The sequence below is a fragment of the Cuculus canorus genome, chromosome 14 (genome assembly GCF_017976375.1).
Source record: "Cuculus canorus isolate bCucCan1 chromosome 14, bCucCan1.pri, whole genome shotgun sequence".
Lineage (NCBI taxonomy): Eukaryota > Metazoa > Chordata > Aves > Cuculiformes > Cuculidae > Cuculus > Cuculus canorus.
Genome location: NC_071414.1, coordinates 2,678,468 through 2,701,433, shown reverse-complemented (window position 1 = coordinate 2,701,433; position 22,966 = coordinate 2,678,468). Strand labels below are relative to the sequence as shown.

At 51.3% G+C, this 22,966-nt stretch overlaps 1 protein-coding gene across 5 annotated transcripts in view; it reads right to left on the bottom strand.

Moving 5' to 3' along the window:
• The window catches only part of SIL1 (SIL1 nucleotide exchange factor), a 116,961-nt gene that overhangs the window by 35,636 nt on the left and 58,359 nt on the right, over positions 1-22,966 (bottom strand). For all 5 annotated transcript variants that reach the window (XR_008452256.1, XM_054079806.1, XM_054079805.1 and 2 more), the window contains 3 exons: positions 22,868-22,964; positions 18,677-18,868; positions 11,164-11,285 (listed from right to left, as the gene is read on the bottom strand). Coding sequence is in view for 4 of the 5 variants with exons in the window: in XM_054079806.1 (XP_053935781.1) it covers positions 11,164-11,285; positions 18,677-18,868; positions 22,868-22,964 (411 nt within the window). In the remaining variant the exon portion in view is untranslated. The remainder of the gene's footprint in view (positions 1-11,163; positions 11,286-18,676; positions 18,869-22,867; positions 22,965-22,966) is intronic.

Below are 22,966 nucleotides of genomic sequence, written 5' to 3'. Positions count from 1 at the left end.
CACCTCCACATTCTGATTCCCAAGTTTTTTGGAGCATGCTTTAAAATAGTCTCACTCCGCTCTCCATCGCGGCAGCCACCCGAGAGCCATCCTGCACAGCTGTGGGAGCTCGAGGCCAGAAATAGCAGCTCATTACTATCACACATCATCCCACGCTGCGGACCCCAATCCACCCTCCAATCCCCTCCCCGTCACCCCAACCCGCATGCCGCCTTCACCGCTCCACCAGCCGCTGCCCCCCATGCCCTCCTCTAGCAAGAGGTCCCCCATGGAGGGGACAACCCCAGCGTGGCTCTACCGAGCGACACCTGCGTTTCTCCCATTGAGCTCCTCAGCCTGTGCTCACAGAGATCCACACCGGCGCAATCGATCTCCAGACTCTGACGGGGTAAGACCGAGCCCTGACTCCATTCCACTCTTGAAGGTTTCAATTAATCATAAAGCCAATTCCATTTTGGGCTCCATCTGTCTTTATTCCTTCAGGGACTAATAATGCCTCACCGTGTGTTTTCACACACTAGCTGAACTGAAATTAAGACAGATTTCGCTATGAAGTGCCCAAGAAGAAAATGCATTTCTTAAAATGAAAATTTCAGAGTCGTTACCACGCTCAGCTCGGAAAAAGATCTCGTTAAGTAAAAGCAGCCAGGTATCCATTTGGAAAGCAACTCAGGTGAATTCCTGCTTGTTGCAAACACACTAAAATCATATTTATGGGCTTTTATGACAGAGAATGTATGGAAACGTACAACAATCTGCTTGCGAGGGGAGGGAGATGAGGAACGCCCACGTGGGCAGCTGCCGACCGCTGGGATGCTGGCAGCAGACCCCCTGCTGCACCGGGCGGGGACCAGAATCCCGAATCCCTGCTCAGCCCACTCCGTTACGCTGACAGGAAGGGATAAAACACCAAGAACGCTGGCGGTTCATCACATATGGCAGGGTTTCATTGCTTGAGGCTTAGGGAAACCTCATTTGCGTGGTCCTGCACTGCTGCCACTCCAGCATTCGTGTTCCCACCTCTGTGAAACCCCGACAATGGGCTTTCCGAGCGGCCAGGCCTGCACGTCCACTTCACTGAAGCAATTCCTACCTTGCTCTGGTGACTTATACAAAGCAACAGACCTAATTATCAATGGAGAGTAAGGATTAACTACCTGTCCCTCAAAACAGCCACCGCGGGGCTGCACCCATCGTCCCCCAGCCCTCGGTCCACCAGCATCACTGCATTCGCGCCCTCCTTGCCAACACGGTCCCACCTGGGTGACAGCCCAGATTGACACGGGCAGGGACACTCCAAGCCCAGGGCAGCTCCAGGGTGATGAACAGAGGGGAACAGGTACGGCTCAGCAACAGCAGAGTCATGAACACAGAGAGAAGCAGCCTGACAGGATGCTCACCGTGACCCACATATCACCTGGGCTCCAGCTAACGCCACCTGACTGCAGGAAGAGCCCTTTCCCTTCCCCATCCCCTGTTTTCATGGCTTTTAGAATTAAGAAGGAGAGACAGTCTGGAAAGGATGGTTGCAAGAAATTATACGGTATATTCCCCATTAAATTCATAAGAGACAAACCCAGAGAGAACGCGTGAGAACCAAAGTGCGCTGGAGGGACAGCTAGGCACCTCGCACGGAAGCGAAGACGCACTCCTTTGATGGTTGCCTTCTGGAACTGGCTGCAGTACCTTGGAAACTCATTAAATGCAGCAGAAAGGACAAGTGACGTACATCTATTGATGCTTTGAGCAGCAAATTAGTTTTTAAATCTATTCAGGTCTCACACAGTAGCGTCAAGGGGCTGAGACTCAGTGGGAAGCGGCTGTGACAGTGTTTCTCCAGCTTGCATGATGACTCCAAGCCACCCCACGAGGAGGGGGCTGCCCACCGGTCCAGCTCCCTGGAGACTCTCATGGCCACAGACAGCTGCCCTGACCGGCAGAGCTCAGAGGTCTGCGTGGCTTCTCAGACAGCCAAGCCAGTGAGTCATCCCCTTCCAAAACATGCCAGGCAGCTCTGAGGGCCTCTGATGGAACATCTCCTTTTAAGCAGAAATAGGATCATCTAAAATAAAGAGAGATCATAATCCAGCTCACAAGACACGGAATGTCAGCACCTGAGGGAAGAGCAAGTAGTCAACAGTGATGACAAGTTTCTACAGAAAGATAATTTCCAGCAATCTATTGTTTCCTCTTCAAAGAACATCAGCCTGTTCAAACACCGGGAGAGCCTTGAAGGGGTGAGGCTGGAAACAGTCTGCTGGAAGAGCTGAGGACCTGTCTTCATGGATGAATCATCGTAGAATCATGGAATGGTTTGGGTTGGAAGGGACCTCAAAGCCCATCCAGTTCCAACTCCCTGCCACTGGCAGGGACACCTCCCACTGGATCAGGATGCCCAAAGGGATGGGGCAGCCACCACTGCTCTGGGCAACCTGGGCCAGTGCCTCCCCACCCTCACAGCAAAACATTTCTCTCTAAGATCTCATCTCAATCTCCCCTCCTTCAGATGAAAACCATTCCTCTCATCCTATCTCTGCACTCCCTGATCAAGAGCCCCTCCCCAGCTTTCCTGGAGCCCCTTTCAGTACTGGAAGCTGCTCTGAGGTCTCCCCACAGCCTTCTCTTCTCCAGGATGAGCAACCCAAACTCTGAGCCTGTCCTTGTACAGGAGGTGCTCCAGCCCTCGGATCATCTCCGTGGCCTCCTCTGGACTCACTCCGACAGCTCCATGTCCTTCCTGTGCTCAGGATTCCAGAACTGGACACAGGACTCCAGGTGGGGTCTCACCGGGGCAGAGCAGAGAGGCAGAATCCCCTCTCTCACCCTACTGGTGCCTCTGCTTCGGGTGCAGCCCAGGACACGGATGGTTTCTGGGCAGTGAGTGCATGTAAGCAACTGATTCAATGAATCTTAAAGCACGTGAATAGACAGATGAGGAAAAAAACTTTGGAAGCAGAAGAATGGGTAGGCTGGAAGATGCCAACCTGTGAAGAAAGACATTGATCTCTTTTCCATCAAGACAAGCAAGGACTGTCTGAGTTGCCACGAAAGGCCACGGCTGCCAGTTTGTGTTATTTTGCCTCCTAAGCAAGCTCTGGGTCCAACAGCTCTGCCACCTTCTCTTTGGCACAAGGGGAAGGGTGGGGGGACAACAGCAGGCTGACAAGTGGACATAGCTAAATTCAGCAGGCAGCCCCCAAGAGCCATGGGCAGCACCCCAAGACCCCTCCAAACGCCCTGTTCCACCATCACCATTCGCCCCTGCCTGGGTCTGCCTTTGCATGCTCGCTGCGTAGAGCCTGCCAGCAATTAAACCCAACAAAAGCTGCAATCAGGAAAGGGGTAGGGAGGGTGCTCGCAGCAGCACCCACCAAGGAAACGCGAGGATCTGGATCCTCCTAAAGAAGCTCAGACAATAGCCACCATCAAAATCATGGGGTCAGTGCTGTCCACCCCAAACCCTGCTGGGAGCAGGTACCTAATTGAGGCTGCATCCTGCATTTCCTGCTTGCATTGTTCCTCCTCCTCCCCTTCTTCGCTGCTTTGTTCTATTCAACTCACTTTTTCAACCTCCTTTCTGAAAGGCATTAGCGAGGGGCTGCTCCAGCCTCCTGCACCCCTGATTAAAGAGACAACGCAGAAGCCTCCTCTTTGTGGAGCGTTTTGCACCTATTACACAGAGGGACTGCAGAGAACACGCAAAGCAGGGAAGTCACAGCAGGTCAGGAAAATAATGTAGGTGTTAGGGAGGGAAATCTTTGAAGCTTGTGAAGCCATTAGCCGAGTGCACGGGCTGCAGTGACAATGATAAACAGAGAATATGGATGAGGAATAAATAGAGGTTGAAGAGACAGATGAATACGCGTTGTGCCCAGCGATTAAACCAGGTCTACACTCAGAAACAGCAAGTTTGGGCTGTTCTTTTCCAGAATCACAGAACAGTTTGGGTTGGAACTCAAAGCCCATCCAGTTGCACCTCCTGCCATGGGCAGGGACACCTCCCACTGGATCAGGCTGCTCCAAGCCCCATCCAAACTGGCCTTGAGCCCCTCCAGGGATGGGGCAGCCACCACTGCTCTGGACAACCTGGGCCAGGGCCTCCCCACCCTCACAGCTGAAACATTTCTTCCTAAGATCTCATCTCAATCTCCCCTCTTTCAGATGAGAACCGTTCCACTCATCCTCTCCCTGCCCTCCCTGATCAAGAGCCCCTCACCAGCTCTCTTGGAGCCCCTTTCAGCACTGGAAGCTGCTCTGAAGTCTCCCTGCAGCCTTCTCTTCTCCAGGATGAATAACCCCAACTCTCTCAGTCTGTCCTCATATGGGAGGTGCTCCAGCCCTCGGATCATCTCCGTGGCCTCCTCTGGAATCGCTCCAACAGCTCCATGTCCTTCCTGTGCTCAGGACTCCAGAACTGGACACAGGGCTCCAGGTGGGGTCTCACCAGAGCAGAGCAGAGGGGCAGAATCCCCTCCCTCCCTGCTGCTCCCACTGCTCTGGATGCAGCCCAGGACACGGGTGGTTTCTGGCTCTCTTGCAGAAAGCTATTAGGTAACCAGTCCGAATGCATATTTTAAATGGAAGCCACCACAATAACTCACATGCTTTAGCGGAGAACATTTACTAAATGAGAAGAGACAGAAGCCATGTGTTTTATATAATGCATGACCTGGCTGTGATCAGTCCTTCCTGCAGGCTGTGTCACCAGCCATCCCGGCTGAAGACAGGATGCTGCCAAGCACCCCCAGAGCAGCTTCCCAGCGCTTCTGGGCCTCCCACGTCCCCAGACTGGCCACCCCATGCAGGTCTGGCAACAGTGAGCAGCAGGAGAGCAGCGAGACCCTGCCTGGCTCTGGGAGCACTCACCTCTGCGTGAAGGACAGGCGAGGAAGAGCCCTCCCGCACTGCCAAGGCTGAGCCCTGCGGTAACCGGTAAAATGCAGCGGCACCCGGTGCTGGGGGAGACCGAACAGGTCTACTCACTGCGGAAGTGTGACGTGAGGCCAAACACTCCAGTTTGAGCAATTTGTGTTCTCACTGCTTAACTTCTTTGTCCTCCTTCATACCACAGCCCAACCCAGAGCCCCCAGATGGGATAACTCACTCCAGAACTCCAACAACATCCTCAGACTAAAAATGGTCCCTCGGGGTGAGGCTGAGATGTCCAACTCTCTTGCAGCTGCACTTGGAGAAAACATTCCTAGATGGGTATAAACTGGAGAGGGGCAGATTTAAACTCGTTATAAGGAGGAATTTCTTCACCATGAGGGTGGTGAGGCCCTGGCCCAGGCTGCCCAGAGCAGTGGTGGCTGCCCCATCCCTGGAGGTGTTCAAGGCCAGGTTGGATGGGGCTTGGAGCCCCTGAGCCAGTGGGAGGTGTCCCTGCCCATGGCAGGGGGTGGAACTGGATGGGCTTTAAGGTCCCTTCCAACCCAAACTAGTCTATGATTCTGTGAGCACCAGCTCTTCGCTGTGCACCCTCAGCCTCCAGAAACCCGCGTTCCCCCAGCGTTTGCACCACCAAAGTATCGATGTGAACAAAACCAGGAGCAAACCTTGGATTCTAGATTTTTCTCCTGGGGTCCACCCTTTCTGTCTTCCTGAGAGCACAAGGACAGCAGTTCACTATTTAATTGTTAATAACGCTTTCTTGTTAGATTTCAGACACTGAAAAATGTTTAGGGATTTATTCTTCTGTGTAATTAACCATAATGATGAAACAGAGTTTTCTATCACACTGCGGTTTTCGCTGAGGTCGTTCATAATAGGGAAAGGCTAAATAGGTTGAGTTCATTATTGTTACAGAAAAAAATTGAGGTGACCCAATCAAATTAATTTGAAATTAAGTGCAGTGAGGCTGATAACTCCACGCAAGTCAGGAGTTCAAATAAAAATAGAAGAGACAATCTCCAAAGCAAGAAATTACAAGCGGGCAGGGAGTCGAGCTGAAATTACTGCTTCTGGGAGGTGGCAAACACACAGCGTTGGCAAATAGGGACAGGGAAAACCAGTGCAAAGGGATAAAGAGACGGGCAAAGGCTGCAGGATGTAAGAGGAGAAGCTGGAGGAGGAAGGGATGAACATGAAGACGGATTTGAAATAAATGGGCAGGGACAGTGCTTGTTAAGCTAACTAGATTTATTCCTCTGCCCAGAGATTCTTATGTCCTTACAAGACAGCTTTGAAGCGAGGTCTTTAATTTTACTTTTCCTGGGTTTATGGCTTGGCCCTTAACGTTATTTAACAGCAGCAAGTGTCAACCAGCTTCACTGCGAAGCTGGACTTAATTCAAAGCCGTTAAATCTGGTGGAAGCTTTTTTCTCTCAACAAAGACATCCTTAACACTCACAGAATGGTTTGGTTGGAAAAGACTTTTGAGATCATCCAGTCCAACCGTCACTGTCCACTACTAAACTATCCCTAAGCACCTTGTCTGCCCATCTTTTACGCCCCCCTCCCAGAGATGGAGACTCCACCACTGCCCTGGGCAGCCTCTGCCAGGGCTTTACCACTCTTCTGATATGGAAATTTTCCCTAATATTCAATATAAACCTCCCCTGGCACAACTTATAGCCACTTCCTCTCATCCTGTCCCTTGTCACTTGGGAGCAGAGCCCAGCACCCACCTCAGCACACCCTCCTTTCCTGGTGCTGCAGAGAGCAATGAGGTCTCCCCTCAGCCTCCTCTTCTCCAGGCTGAACAGCCCCAGGTCCCTCAGCTGCTCCCAGAAGCCCTGGGCTCCAGACCCTTCCCCAGCTCTGTTCCCTTCTCTGGACGCGCTCCAGCCCCTCAATGTCCTCCTTGGAGTGAGGGGCCCAGAGAACCTGGTGCTGCTCTATCAAAACCTGCAAGTCAAACCCTAGCAGAACACACCTCACCGAAACACCGATGGATAGATGGGGAGACAGCATTCCCCTAGGAATAACAGCAACTGGAATGTTTGTGATCCACATAAGGATTTAATCTCACAGGAAAAGGTTAAGACAAGGAATAACCTGCCATAAGCCACCTCCAGGAAACTCCCAAGTGTTTCCTCAGGACGATGCTCGAGTTGCTTCCTGCGATGAGTTTGCTCGCAAGTCTTCACCAAGTCCTGTAACGTTTGTTTTATCACTCAGGTCCAAAGCAGAACAGTGCGATCCCAGCCGCTCTGGGTTTGGAGACTGCCCCGCTGGGAGACACAGCGAACGCAAGCTCAGACCATCGGCTCCATAGAAGCACAGAATCGACTGGTTGGAAAAGACCTTTGAGATCATCCAGTTCAACCATATCTGTCCACCATGAGACCAAACTGGCTAACCAGTCTGAACTGCACGTGGGTGTTTAGAGGGTGGGTCAAAAGGCCACACTTCCCTTGATGCAGCTGCATGAGTGGCTTTCCTCCTGGCTCCCCGCTTCAGCCACGCCAATTCTTCCACTTTCTGCCCTCTCCCCATGAAATCCAAACTGCTTTTCTTTGCCTTGAAGATCCCACAGCTCCGCTTCTCTCCATCCTCACCTCTAAGTCACCCCTAAGCGTATGGGGAGCATTTGGGTTAAAGCTTCGAGAAGGCATTCCACATAAATTATTATTCCCCTTCTAAAGGGATTATAAAAATCCTTTTATTACAAAATATTAAAATGTTCAAATTATTGGTGTGGAAAAACATTTCCTGGAGGGAAAGTTTTGAAAAATTGAAGTTTTAATCACAAGCATAATCCTTTCTGGCTACCATTTCCAGTCTTGTGAAACATCGAGATACGAATTGCGCGGCGGCCTGGCTGCGCTACGAACAAAAGAAGACGCTGCCTGTAAATAGCTTAGAGGACATCAGAAGACACTTCTCTCATCAGCAATCTTTTTTTTTTTTTAGCTTAATATAGCTCCTCTTTGCATAAAACATTGACATTTTTGCAATGTTTGGACTCAACGGTGCGAATGCTGATTGTCAGCCGAGGAGACTAGAGTGTGCCTTCAAAAATATGCGAGAGCATTTTACCGACAGTCGTTTCACTTGCCTCCAAAATCTGTCTCTTAATATTTCATACTTACTTATATTTCAAATGTTAGTACCACCAGATAAACGCTAACATGCTTTTATGCTAATGCAATCACCGCAAACCCAGATAATGTTGTGTATTGGCATATACTGTTAGTGAATTATGGATACCTAAATGTACAATCCCACATGCCTAGCAATTATTTTTGTTAGTGCATTTAACTTTTATTTGCAATCAGAGCGCTTGAGGATTGTTCAAATGAAGTTTACTTTTTGCAAACTGCTGAACGGAAAACATTTTGTTAAAGGTTGAAAAACACGAAGGCTGTGATGAGGTTGCGGAGTCACAATAAGAGCACCGCTCAGAAACCTCTACCAGATGGAAGGATATTGGATTTGGTCACCGACTGGGTGATTAAAACCCAAATGCCTAACATGAAGGGCAGAGAAGAGAAACAAGAGATGAAACTTAGATTTCCTCCTTACCAGATCACCCTCTGTCACGGCGGAGGCTCACAGACAGACGCAGATAGATGCCAGGATCCAGCATCCATCTAGCTAGACCTGGGCATCCTTTGCCTCGAGGACCTAATTCTCCTGTGCCGAGGCTGTTTTTCCACTCCAGTTTTATCTAGATAAATAGGAGTGATATCAGGAGGGAGAAATCCTGAACTGCCTCTTGCTGTCCTTTCTCCTCTTTCTCCTCCTGCCTTTGCCTATCCAACACTTTGGCCAGCCAGCTGGACCATTGCCTCAAGGAGCTGCTCCACTTGAAAGCCCTTTTATCCCAAACTGGTTTCCAGCACAGCCAGACCTCGGAGCTGGGTTCCAGCTGGACTGCACGCAGGTGGGACCTGGGTGAGCAGCTGGTTGCTCCATCCCCTACTGGCTTCACTGCCCAATCAGAGTCCAAGTCAATGCAAACCTGGAGAAAACCTGGATATTCTGTAAGAGTTGAAAAGTTCTGGATGTGACCCAAGCATGTCTGAGACCACTCAGTGTCCAGTGGGTTTATCCTGCGTGGAACAACATGCCTACAGCTGCTGCCAAGCTCTCTCTTCCAGATTCAGCTCCGGCAGGAGCTAACAACCTCCCGGGCTGGGCTGAGGACTTGCTATGATCACACCTTGATTTTCCTCTGGGAAGATTTGCCCGGCTTGAAACCGCTGGCCTGGGCCAACCCGGCTGAAGAGCCCTGGAAGGCGGCCCCAGCGCCATTTGGCGAGCAGCAGAGTATTGCCTCTTGCTCAGGCACAGCTCAGGCTCCGGCGCGGGGTCCGATACCAGCCCCAGGGACATCGGATCAGATCACGCCTCTACAGCCCAGGGAGCTGCGGCACCTCCAGGCACTTACCAGCAAGCCCTACCACCTAACCGAGGGCCTAGGAACCACCAGGAGTGAAGGAAAGAAACATCCACCCCTTGGAAAAACAGGAGCCACGAGCAAATGCTTAGCATGAAGTACTTGAAATACCCCCGGCAGCTTAAATGGAGCACGGAGGAAGCCGAGAAAACGCACGAACAAACAAATTAAGCAGATAGCGCAAAGCAGACGGGTTGGCATGTAGGTGTCTATTGAGAAAGCTTAAGCACAGCAAGGGGAAAAAAGCAAACCTAAAAACCAGGCATAATATTCCTCACATTTTGGAACCGTGCTTTTGGAGAATACATCATCCAAACCACTCTAAATTACCATCTGCCAGAGTGTCCTTTAAAGAGAAAGGTCTCAAAGTTTCCAAAGCACGATTTTAATATTGTCATATTAGAGAAGAAATTGTTTCTGTCCAAAGAAAGGCGTTTGCATTCAGTGAGAAACGCCACACAAAAGCATCATTTTCTGGGCCACTGCTACACGCTCACATCTCGAGGCAATGAATTTCTGGAGTCTTCATCACATCGCGTTAGCTTCTTCAAGAAAGAAGCAGCTTAATCACCCCCATCATTCCACAAGTTACCTGCAAATGTTTCCAGAGCCTCTGCATGATTTTCTTTTTATGAAACATGTTATTAAGAATCTACACGCTATTAAAGAACCTAACAATTACGATACCATTTCAAACATTAAGGTATGACAGAATATGAAGAGCAGGTCTGTGTTTCTGATGTGAAAGAGTGTATCTTACTGTTATCAAGACGCCAAGCTCTGTTTCAGACTCAAGCTGATCCTTTCCTCGTGTAAATCCGGGTTCCTGCTGCTGTCCGTGAGGCCACGCTACTTCACACCCGCTGAGGACCAACTGCACCGTGTCCAGGATGGCAAAATAAATGTGGATTTGAAGATGACAGATTAAACTAACTGATAAATAATTTATAATGGTGGCCAAGGTGACCGCATTTGTAGACAGAGAAATATGCAGATAGAATGGTTCTAACTGTCAGTCTTCCCTCTGCACTTCTGACCTTGAAGTTTGGGTCCATCCCAAGCATTTCTAAAGCCTCTGCACCAGTGAATGTGCAACACAGACCCCGCAAAGCCCTCAGACCCATAAAGGGGACTAATAAACCCCCCTGAGCCCTCGCAGCACCTCCCACCACACTACATGTGACGTCCTAGCGCGAGGCCAGCTGGGCTCCTTCGGGCAGCAGCCACCTTCCAACACACCACAAACATCCTTCAGACCAGGCTCTTCTGGATCCAGCCTGCTGATCTTGCGCCTAATTGACACCCCTTTGGTGTCACAGGCACACGTCCACGGGCATAAACCCCCTCCAAAGACCATGGGAGTTGCTGTATTTCTGAAATCAGCATCTCACTATCCTAAAGAGCCGATGAGAAAGGAACTGGAGGGAGAAAAGTGCTCCCTGGGGCACTCGGAATCACACCTTCCTCCACATCTTGCCTCAGAGACAGCTGCCAACGGGTGAGGAGTGAAGGCAAAATTATTCCCCTTGGACTTTGTGAAAACAAGGAGCTCACGGAAACCAAGAAGCAATCCTAACTTCCACACCAAATTCCTTCTGGCCGAGTCTAACAAGCAGGATGAAGACACGCTGAGGAGAAGACATGGGGAAGTAGTGCTGTAAGGAAAGGGCTAGGCAGGGAGAAGACAATTTGGTGCGTCACAGGACAAGGGAAGCTTTCAGCTCCTGCCATTAGAGATAAATTGAAAGACAACGAGAGCACAGAGCTAATCCAGTCTCCCAAGGGTTTCACACTCCCATCCAAGGTGGGACAGAGCTCACCTGGACAGCGCGGCACCCAGGACAAAGGCGGCATGCTCCTTCAGCAGGGCCTCCGTGCTGTTCAACCCATCGATCACAAGCTGGAGTCCCCCCATGGAGAGGAAGTCCTTAGCATTGTCCACCTGGGAGAGAGCAGGAACCCATCAGCACAAAGCCCCAGCCCCATCCCACTCAACAGCGCTTCCAGATACACAGCATCTCTCAAGTGAATTCAGGTAAATCTGATGATGTCAAAACCCCTCAGTTCTTTGCTTTCTCACCTGAGCAGGGCTTTAGTGGGAAGCCAGGGAACTGTATGGTTTGCAAATGCAATTAATTAATTGATGCTCTAATTGTAGCACCGGGAGTTAGGGATGTTGTCAGCAGTACATGGGCAGCAACATTTCTGCTCACAGCGAAGTACACTGAAAGGGGCTCCAGGAAAGCTGGGGAGGGGCTCTGGATCAGGGAGTGCAGGGACAGGACGAGGGGGAAAGGTTTTCAGCTGAAAGAAGGGAGATTGAGGTGAGATCTTAGGAAGAAATGTTTTGCTGTGAGGGTGGGGAGGCCCTGGCCCAGGGTGCCCAGAGCAGTGGTGGCTGCCCCATCCCTGGAGGGGTTCAAGGCCAGGTTGGGCTTGGAGCCCCTGATCCAGTGGGAGGTGTCCCTGCCCGTGGCAGGGAGTGGGACTGGATGGGCTTTAAGGTCCCTTCCAACCCCAACTGTTCTGTGATTCTAGGGTTCTAGGTATTTTCCATGAGCACCCTCAATAACTTCATGAAACAAAGCCAGTCCCTGCTCAGAAGGGTCCACCAGGAGCATCCCCTCGGGGCAGCCAGAGCAATGGTTTTTCTAAAGCTGAGGTGATTGGACTACAGCCAGTAGGGAAAAGCTTAAATGTCAGCGTGGATTCATCCATCTTAGACTTGAAACAGACTTGGGGCCCACCACGCACAAACTACCACGGGCATCTGCTCTCAGAGAGGTTAGAAAAGGGCCCCGGGTGGCTCGCAAACAAACAGCACAGAGTATGAAATGCGGTCCAAAGCCAAATCACTGCATTTTGGTTTTACAACTGCATTTTGCAGTTTAGGAATTGGACAAACACTCAGAATTATGTGTTCAAAAAATTCAGGTTTAGAATTTCAACATTTCTCCTCCCAGACAGACAAGGAGGCAACATCACATTTTGCCAGATAGGAATATAACACAAACCCAAGTTATCAGCTGGGCAAATTGACCTCTCTGGCTTCAGCAAGTAGACCTCACCAACGTGGGGGGACAGGACAGACACCACGAGGTGCCCGGGGTACGCCAGGCTTGGCTGCTCCAGCCCGAACGCTCCTCTAGTCGGCAATGACTTTATGCTCAGTGTTATTTTTATCTCAACCGTGTACCTTCACCAAAAATGGCCATAAGTCGGATATTTTAGGTACTCAAGAGAATGAAGAGGCATTGTGTCCTGCGGGTATATCTTTACCAAAGCAGGACCTGGTGAGCTACAGCTCATCTCTTCCCCGCAGTGGGACAATATCCATCAGTTGCCGCCCCTCTGCGAAGCTGGCGACAGAAAGCTGCTCTCTGCGGGTCTGCTGGGGCCGATTCAGGATTTGCAATAGCTTTTGTATCCCTTCAGATGCTATTCTTTTCACCGTCCCTATAAACCGGACCTGCCAGACTCTTACTTTTCTGCAGGCCCATCTTTGTCTACAAAGAAACCTATGGAGCAACCCAATTTCATCTGCCAGTGGGCGCTTTTATTGCTCAGCCTCTGTAAAAACCGCGAGGCTGTTTGAACGCTGGAATTGGACGTTGACTTCTGCTCACGCGGGAATACATCCACAGGCAGAGGTTCACATCCAGCATCAATCGTGGCAAACCCAACCATCGCTGCAACCTCAGCAGTGCCAAGTCCTTCCGGCCGGCCCCAGTGCCAGCGAGGCACCTCAATCATACAATATAAACGATGCTGTAAAGCTTATTTTAAAGATGCATTTCTTTTCGCTGCCTGTTGTGAGAGTTCCTTCCTTCACTCACAGCTTTAAAACCAACAAAACCCTAAAAACACAACAACTTGAAGGTATTAACCTCTCTGGGGAGCGGAGGATGCTGCGAGGCGGCAGCTCGTGCCTCGCTTCAGTCCACTGGAATCGGCACGGAAGAAAGGCAAGGATCAAAAGAGCTCTTGAGAAAAGTACACAGGCAAGGTGGGCGAGGAGAGGAAGGGAGAGGCGCGAATATGACAGCAGTTATTCAGGGAGTCGCTCAGATCGGAGGAAAAAGAGAACAGGGAGGAGAGAGGAACTGTTAGAAGAGGAGAGCGAGAAAGAAGCAGCATGTCAGCCGTATGCGACGGAGAGGAAATTAGCAGTGAGAAACGGCGTAGTGTGTCAGAGGAGGGGAGAGAGGAAGATAAGGAGAGTAAATAATTGAAAGAAAGAGCCTGCAATGCATGAGAATGGGGCTTGGCTCCGCACACTGCTGTGCAAGCACCGTGAATTCTGTTTATAAATGAGTTATGCTCTGGCCTCTTCACATTTGCATTTGGTTTTTATGAGTTATAGATAACCTGGCAAGCCAAACCTTCCTGCTCTTTCTCCAAGACGGGGTCCCAAACATGCCAAGTTGAATCCTGACTGATGAGAGGCAAACCAGAGTTGGCAACCAAAAGCTGAGCAAACCCAGAGCCCTTGGGCTGACTCCTGAAGAGCAGCAGAGATTCTCTCTCCCCTGGCTCGGCACCGGCTGTGGCTTCTCCTCCGCTCCCTCACAGCGAGCTCAGAGGCACGCGCTGCTTCACATCACAGGGATGCTCATGACCACGCCATGGAGCAGAGAGCATCCCTGGCTCGCAAACCCTGCAGGGCATGGCCTTTTCCACTTGACAGGGTGTTTTGTGCCCCGTAGGCAGCAGCAGGACGGCTGGGAGGCAAACGATAATCAAAAGCCAGATAGAAACTGGGGGAAGAGGGAGAAGCAGGTACCACACGAGGGTGCCTGCTGCCCTGGGCCACCCAAACCAGCAGGGATCCAGTGGCACGGCCACGGCTCACCGCAGAGGAGTCCTGACAAGTTCAGCCCTTGCAGGGTTATGCGGCACAAACGTATTTGGCTGCTATTCAGTAATTACATTAAGCCAGTGCTGCTAAAGTCAGTAGCAAGCAGAGATAATGCTCTGGACGCATTCAACTGGCTGGAAGAAGAAAGAGGAGGAAAAGCCATGCTGGCTTAGAGACAAGTCATATTTCTTATCAGCTTCCTGCCTGATGAGAAGGTGCTGCCCAGCCATCTGCCCCGACAGCGCGGGCACAGAGCGACGCTGTGATCGATGCACAAAGGAGTCCTCTGTGGTCCCTGCCAGCCCCCCTGCCGCCTCCCCCTGCCCGACCCCTTTGATGCTGGATGTGGTTCCCTTTGATGCTCCAGGCCCTGCACAGGGTGCAGGGACCACATCCCTGCTCCTCTCGCCTTTCTGAAATTGTCTGCCCCATCCTGGCTGGACTTTATGCTGGAATAGTCCAGGCCATTATGCTGGAATTCAAAGCACCCCAGGGTGTTTGGAAGCTGCTTTTTAGCGAGCTGGACTGATGCTCTGGCACCCTGAGCCAGATAGAATTAGCCCCGAGTATAAATATGAAGCTCTTTGGGCGCCTATTGTTCCCACTTATTCTCTGAGTCAGACAGATGCCATCAGTGAAACAAAAGCAACGAGAACAAACAGCAAGGAAGCCTCTGCATGCATGTGACAGAGATTTAGTGTGGAAATTCAAGACAAAGAGCCCTGGAAATAACACTTCTATTAGCTGCTGCACGGCCTCCTTCTCTCAGCAGCACATCCCTTCAGCTGCTTTCCTCCAAACACCATGGCTGGCTTTAAGAAATGCCCTTCCAGTGAAAGGTCAGCCACCGGCACCTCCCGAGAGCTGTCCCATTCACCCAAGTTACAGAGAGTGACAGAAGAAACTCTCCCAGTCCGCTCCAGGCTTCACCAGGTCCACTCTGGCCCTCCTAACCTGCTCCAGACTCCACCAGTCTGCTCTAGTCCCTCCTAGTCCGCTCCAGGCTCCCCTCGGCTGCTCCAGGATCTCCCAGTCCTCTCCAGCCTCTCCCACTCTGCTCCAGCCTCTCCCGGTAGGCTCTCTCAGTGTTTTCTAGTCCCTCTCAGTCTGCTCCAGGCTCTCCCAGTGTTCTCTAGTCCCTTCCAGTCCACTCCAGGCTCTCTCAGTCCACTCCAGGCTCCCCTCAGCTGCTCCAGGCTCTCCCAGTCCACTCTAGTCACTCCCAGTAGGCTCTCCCAGTCTGCTCCAGGCTCTCCCAGTCTTCTCTAGTCCCTCCCAGTCTGCTCCCAGCTTCACTAGTCTGCTCCAGGCTCTCCCAGTATTCTCTAGTCCCTTCCAGTCCTCTCTGGGCTCTCCCAGTCCACTCTAATCACTCCCAGTAGGCTTTCCCAGTGTTCTCTAGTCCCTCCCAGTCTGCTCCAGGCTCTCCCACTCTGCTCCAGGCTCTCCCAGTATTCTCTAGTCCCTTCCAGTCCTCTCCAGGCTCTCCCAGTCGCTGGGGAGGGAGAAGCCCAGTCCCTCCGGTGCCGCTGCAGCGCGGGGGAGGCGCTGAGGCCGAGGGAGGGGTGCGGCGAGGCCAAAGCCTGCAGCCGGCAGGAGGTCAACGGTGGCGAGCCGAAAGCAGAGCGAGGGAGATCCAAGGGAGCCGGGGGAAAGCGTGAGCAGGAATGCAAGGAAGCAAGATGTCAGGAGATACATTCGGGCTCACTCAGAGGCGGTTACACGGCTCAGCCGATGCTCAGCAACCTGCTGAGCCTCCAGTGCTGCCGTCACCGGCCCGGCCGTGAGAGAGGCCCCACGCCTCAAACCCTGGGTGCAGGCTGGGGCCCTCACTACAGGGACATCGAGATCTGGAGTGTGTCCAGAGAAGGGGAAGAGAGTCGGGCAAGGTTTAGAGCCTTATGAGGAGCAGCTGAAGGACCTGGGGCCGCTTAGTCTGGAGAAGAGGAGGCTGAGGGGAGACTCCACCGCTCTCTGCAACTGCCTGACAGGAGATTGTGGTGAGAATCATAGAATCACCAGGTTGGAAAGGACCCACTGGATCATCGAGTCCAACCATTCCTAATACTCCCTTAAACCATGTCCCTAAGCACTTCATCCACCCGTCCCTTAAACACCTCCAGGGAAGGTGACTCCACCCGCTCCCTGGGCAGCCTCTGCCAGTGTCCGATGACCCTTTCTGTGAAGAGTTTTTTCCTGATATCCAGTCTGACCCTCCTCTGGTGCAGCTTCAGGCCATTCCCTCTTGTCCTGTCCTCTGTCACTTGGGAGAAGAGCCCAGCTCCCTCCTCTCCACAACCTCCTTTCAGGCAGTTGTAGAGAGCAATAAGGTCTCCCCTCAGCCTCCTCTCCTCCAGGCTAAACACCCCCAGCTCTCTCAGCCGCTCCTCGTCAGACTTGTTCTCCAGCCCCTCACCAGCTTCGTTGCTCTTCTCTGGACACGCTCCAGAGCCTCAACATCCTTCTTGTGGTGAGGGGCCAGAACTGAACACAGTACTCAAGGTGCAGTCCCACCAGTGCCGAGTACAGAAGGAGAATCACCTCCCTGGACCTGCTGGTCACACCGCTTCTGATCCAAGCCAAGATGCCATTGGCCTTCTTGGCCCCCTGGGCACACTCCTGGCTCATGTTCAGTCACTGTCAACCAGCACCCCCAGGTCCTTCTCCTCCGTGCAGCTCTCCAGCCACTCTTCCCCCAGTCTGCCGTACTGCATAGGGTTGTTGTGCCCCAAGTGCAGGACCCGGCATTTGGCCTTGTTGAACCTCATGCCATTGGCCTCAGCCCAGCGGTCCAGCCTGTTCAGATCCCTTTGCAGAGCCTCTCTACCCTCCAGCAGATCCACACTTCCACTCAGCTTAGTGTCATCCGCAAACTTGCTGAGGGTGCACTCAATGCCTTCATCCAGGTCATTGATAAAGACATTGAACAGAGTTGGACCCAGTACCGAGCCCTGAGGAACCCCACTTGTGACTGGCCTCCAGCTGGAGTTAACTCCATTGACCACCACTCTCTGGGCCCGGCCATCCAACCAGTTTTCGACCCAGGAGAGTGTGCGCCCATCCAGGCCAGAGGCTGACAGTTTCTGAAGCAGAATACTGTGAGAAACTGTGTCAAAGGCTTTACTGAAGTCCAAGAAGACTACATCCACAGCCTTTCCCCCATCCAGTAGTCAAGTGATTTTGTCATAGAAGGTGATCAGGTTAGTTTGGCAAGATCTGCCTTTTGTAAACCCATGTTGACTGGGCCTGATCACTCGGTTCTCTTGCATGTGCTTCATGATAGCACTCAAGACCACCTGTTTCATGACTTTCCCCGGCACTGAAGTCAGACTGACAGGCCTGTAGTTCCCCGGATCCTCCCTGCAACCCTTCTTGTATATGGGCACAACATCAGCCAGCCTCCAGTCCAGTGGAACTTCCCCAGTCAGCCAGGACCTCTGGAAGATGATGGATAGGGGTTTGGAAAGGACATCCACCAGCTCCTTCAATACTCTTGGGTGGATCCCATCCGGCCCCATAGACTTGTGAGTGTCTCGCTGGGCAAGCAAGTCTCTAACCGCCTCCTCTTGGATCATGGGAGCCTCATTCTGCTCCTCTAACTCCTGGGTTTGTACACAGAAGGAACAACTTTCCTTGCTATTAAAGACTGAGGCAAAGAAGGCATTAAGTACCTCAGCCTTGTCCTTATCCCCTTGTCCCTGGTGAGGTGAGGGTTGGTCTCTTCTCCCTGGTAGCGAGTGACAGGACAAGGAGAAATGGCCTCAAGATGCGCCAGGAGAGGTTTAGGTTGGGTATTCGGAGGAATTTCTTCACTGATAGGGTTCTCAGAAACTGGCAGAGGCTGCCCAAGGAGATGGTGGAGTCTCCATCCCTTGAAGGGTTTAAAAGATGGGCAGATGCCACACTTGGAGATATGGTCTGGTGGCAGACTTAGCAAGGCTGGATCGATAGCTGGACTCGATGATCTCAAAGGTCTTTTTCAACTGAAACCGCTTTGTGATTCTGTGATTCTTACTCACACTGAGCTAAAATACAGGGGTTTGGGTGGCTGTCATCTCCCCTGGTACAAAGACGTTCCCTGTGAGCCGACTGAAGGGCACCTGCCTGCAGCCAGAGGATTTCCACAAAGCAGAAAGAAAATAAGCATTGTCTTTGCAGCCACCACTCTACTCACCCAAAAATGGCAGATAAAGCCCCATTTCCTATCGTATAAAAGGGAAGGCGAGATAAAAACTCTGCAAACAGACAACAAATCCAGCACTCCTAACCCCTAGGAAACTGCTCGCTACTGGTATGAGTGATGATTGCGTGGATATAAAACAAGCCTGCAGTAGCCCTCTGCTGTCTGGTATTGTCCCAGGATTATGATAATTAAGCAATTTGTATTACCCGATACTGATAAGAAAAATAAAACCACATCTATGACACCGCATCCCCCGGATTTCACATGGTAGTTACAAATGCATTTTCCTTACCTGGTGAACATAATATTCGAGATCATAAAGCGCCGCTACTTTTTCATCCAGCGTGGAGGCAGAGCTGTTGAATTTGCCAATTAATTTAACCATAATTTCATAATCTGTTTCCATCTTCACATTTAGCTTTTCAAACTCCTCCTTCAGCTGCTCTATGGGCCTGAACTTCTTCCTCACCTCTTCCTCATGGGCCTTGAAAGCAGAAGGAGGAAACCAGGTATGAAGGCAGGTGATACAGAGAGTCAAGAAAGGCACAGAAAGAAACCCATGTCCCATATTTACAAGGGGATCCGGGCTGTCTGTGCAATCCCATTCACTGCTGTGCATCAGAGATGCGAGAGCAGTGTTGAGGGCCCTTCTGAGAAACCAGGAACCCAGTTATCATACAATAGAGAATGGTAGAATGGTTTGGGTTGGAAGGGACCACAACGCCCATCCAATTCCAACCCTCTGCCATGGGAAGGGACACCTCCCACTGGATCCGGTTGCTCTAAGCCCCATCCAACCTGGCCTGGAACACCTCCAGGGATGGGGCAGCCACCACTGCTCTGGGCAACCTGGGCCAGGGCCTCCCCACACTCACAGGAGAACATTTCTTCCCAAGATCTCATCTCGGTCTCCCTTCTTTCAGATGAAAAACATTCCCCCTCATCTTATCCCTGCCCTCCCTGACCCAGAGCTCCTCCCCAGCTTTCCTGGAGCCCCTTTCAGTACTGGAAGCTGCTCTAAGGTCTCCCCACAGCCTTCTCTTCTCCAGGCTGAATAACCCCAACTCTCTCAGCCTGTCCTCGTACAGGAAGTGCTCCAGGCCTCGGATCATCTCCGTGGCCTCCTCTGGCCTTGCTCCAACAGCTCTGTGTCCTTCCTGTGCCCTGGGTACCAGCCAGCACTCTCCAAGGAGCTGAGCCTGTTCCTAGGGCTTTGTCCACCACTGCCACGTGCTATGTGCCTCCCAAAAGCAGAAGCAGACAGTGTCGCCGCCCCTGTCTGCCTGCGAGGGGATGTTCTCAAGACCTGACTTCAAAAAGCTCTGAGCACCCTCCTCAATCTCACAGCTGACTCTGCCTGGAGCCAGAGATGGAGCTGGAGATGGGGCTGGAGACCTCCAGCCTGAACTGTCTAGTGACATCAAGGAGATCTCCTCAGATGCGTACCAAGATGCTTTCATCATCCCAATCATGGGATTAACACATTTCAGGATGGCTTTGTCAGAGCGTGCACTCAGTGTTGGGGACAGAGATTGTCAGAAAGCAAAGCAGGAGGAGTGGCTGCAAGCAGAGACCAGTTCTCCAGCACTGGTGACACTGGGGCAGGCAGGAACAGGGGCTGCTGTGCAGGGGATGGAGAAAGCAGAGAGGCCAGACCAAAATGGGCTGCCTCAAGAGGAGAACGCAAGAAAGCCCCTTTTGAAAGGGATGGTGCTACAAACACGAACTCCAAACCAGGTTTTTATACAGGGCTTGAGCCATCAGAGAAAAAAAGAGAAGCCAGGGAAGTAAAGCCCTGCCAGTCTAATGGCAGCTGTATAATCAGCGCTAATGACTCCTGGCCTAATTACTCCAGGTACCACATGGTAACAGTGCCATCCCCACCCCGATCACACAGAACTGCTGTCGCAAGAGCATCGATGGGAGCCCGTTCGGTGTAACTCAATTTACTTTGACACAGTTACTTCAAGGATGAATTTGCTCCCTGCAGGAGTGATTTTAAATGCAGTACTTTCGGTCCATTAGATGTAGCTGTTTTTAGCCCCGTTGCTGGGACAATAGCTATTCAACAGGGGTTTTAAAACATGGCTTATTTTCACATAATAGAGTATCACTAATTTTTTGCATTTAAATGACACTCATTTCAAGAAGTCCTGCTATCCGTAATGCCAGCTGCTACCTAAATAATCTTACAGCAAATGAAATAATGCCCTGCTGCCAGGCAGGGGGGAAGAAGACTTTCTGCAATTCTAAGACTTCAGAGCCTTGATTCCTTCCTCAGTTCTCCTTCAACGGAGACAACGCCGATGCAGCAGGAGAAGCCAGGGCCTAAGGAAATACTGCTGAGGCAAAGGGGAAAAGGCTGCCACCCACCTGAGGAGGTGCACAGCATCCCACCAGTGCTGTGCCACCCACTGGGACCAGCTCCAAGCCCAGAGAGGGCTGAAAGCAGCACTTGGATTCTGTTTCACTTTGGATTGTGGACTATTTGTAAAGAGTCAAGCACTGGCAGAGGCTGCCCAGGGCAGTGGTGGAGTCCCCAACCCTGGAGGGGTCCAAAGACGGTGTGACCATGGCACCTGGGGACATGGTTTAGTAGACACAGTGGGGTTGGGCTGATGGTTGGACTGGATGAGCTGAGAGGGCTTTTCCAACCTTAATGATTCTATGATTCTATAAACTTGAAGTTTACACAAGGAAACTTCAGCCTATGCTTCACTTCTTCCATTTGTTTTTTCCTACCCAGGACATGAGATTGGGAACCTAAAACCATGATATCACTTCTGGATCCAACTGTGCCAGCAGCAGGGGATGCTCATCACCGTCCCCAAATTCACAGCAGAAGCACCTGAACTGCACAGTGCTTTCTGTACTCCGTCACGCTCAGGAGGACAGTGAGCAGCAAAGTAACTGCTTTTACAAACACTGCCACGCTGCAACCCGTTCCACTCTGGGGTCTGCAGGCATTTTTGTGAAGCAAGCAGCAGTGGGACAAATAAATAAACAAACTGGCTAAAAATACCAGCCAAACAGTGGGAAGGAAATCAGCCTCAGGGTTCACACAGGTGTTTGCATGTAACTTCTCTACATTATTAATTCAGGTCTAATCACGTGGTATCAGAAATATTAGGGGAGCAGCATCACACCAGAAACAATCATAGAGTCATGGACTAGTTCAGTTTGGAAGGGACCTCAAAGCCCATCCAGTTCCAACCCCTGCCATGGGCAGGGACACCTCCCACTGGCTCAGGCTGCCCAAGGCCCATCCAACCTGGCCTGGAACACCTCCAGGGATGGGGCAGCCACAGCTTCCCTGGGCAGCCTGGGCCAGGGCCTCACCACTTTCACAAGGAAGAAATTCTTCCTAATGCCTAGCCTAAATCTATCCCTCTCCAGTTTATACCCTTTGCTCCCTGTCCTATCCCCACAAGGCTCTGTAAACAGCCCCTCCTCAGGGTTTTTGTAGCCCCTTCAGGTACTGGAAGGTCACTATAAGGTCTTCTCAGAGCCTTCTCTTCTCCAGGCTGAACAACCCCAACTGTCTCAGCCTGAGCTGACTGACCATCCCTGCTTCGGGCTCAGGACAAAGCTTCCCTTTAGCACCGGCACACCAAGAAACGCGGTGGTTGGATAGCTCACAAGGACGGCTATGCAGATACCGTGTACCGGGTTTGCAAGTTGAGATCCTGCTCGATGAGCAGAGACAGAGAGCAGCAGCATCTGATGGCTGATCTAGAACCATAGAATAAAATCAAGAACCATTTGGTTGGAAAAGACCTTTGAGATCATTCAGTCCAACCATAACTGTCCACTGCTAAACCAGATCCCTCAGAACTTCCTCCACCCGTCTTTTAAACACCTCCAGGGATGAAGACTCGGCCACCTCCCTGGGCAGCCTCTGCCAGTGCTTCACCACTCTTTGGGTAAATAAATTCTTTCTGTTACCCAATCTAAACCTCCCTTGGTGCAACTTGAGGCCATTTCTTCTCATCCTATCGCCTGTCACTTGGAAGAAGAGCCCAGCACCCACCTCGCTACAATCTCCTTTCAGGTAGTTGTGGACAGTGGTAAGGACTCCCTTCAGCCTCCTTTTTGACATCTGTTGCTAAACTGGTGCTCCCAGCCCACTCCATCTCTGAGGCCCCTCTCCAGACAGCTCATGGGATAATTATCCCCCAGAAACACCCTGAACCATGAGAATTCCTGAAGGACTTAGGAGCAGCTTGCAACAGAAGGCCTTTTGGTTTGAAACGAATAAAACGGAACTGAACGAAAGTCTTCCACTTTATAGAAAACTCAGTATTAACACAAAGAGGGGTGAGAGTTTCCCAGGGAAATACATCACTAACGGACTAGCAAAGGTATTTTAGGCCCAAGTTCTCCAGAGATTGGTCTGCACAGTGTTTTCCTGAGCAATTGCTTAGCATAACACAGGTTGTTTGCATTCGTGCACATTGCTTTAGGAACAGGGAACTCTCCTTACCTTTCTTTCTGCCTTCTCACTTTCCTTCATTTTAGCCAACGCCTTTTTGAGCTCCTGGGACGTGAATGAATTTGAGTCAACATCCACCTTGCCCAGCCT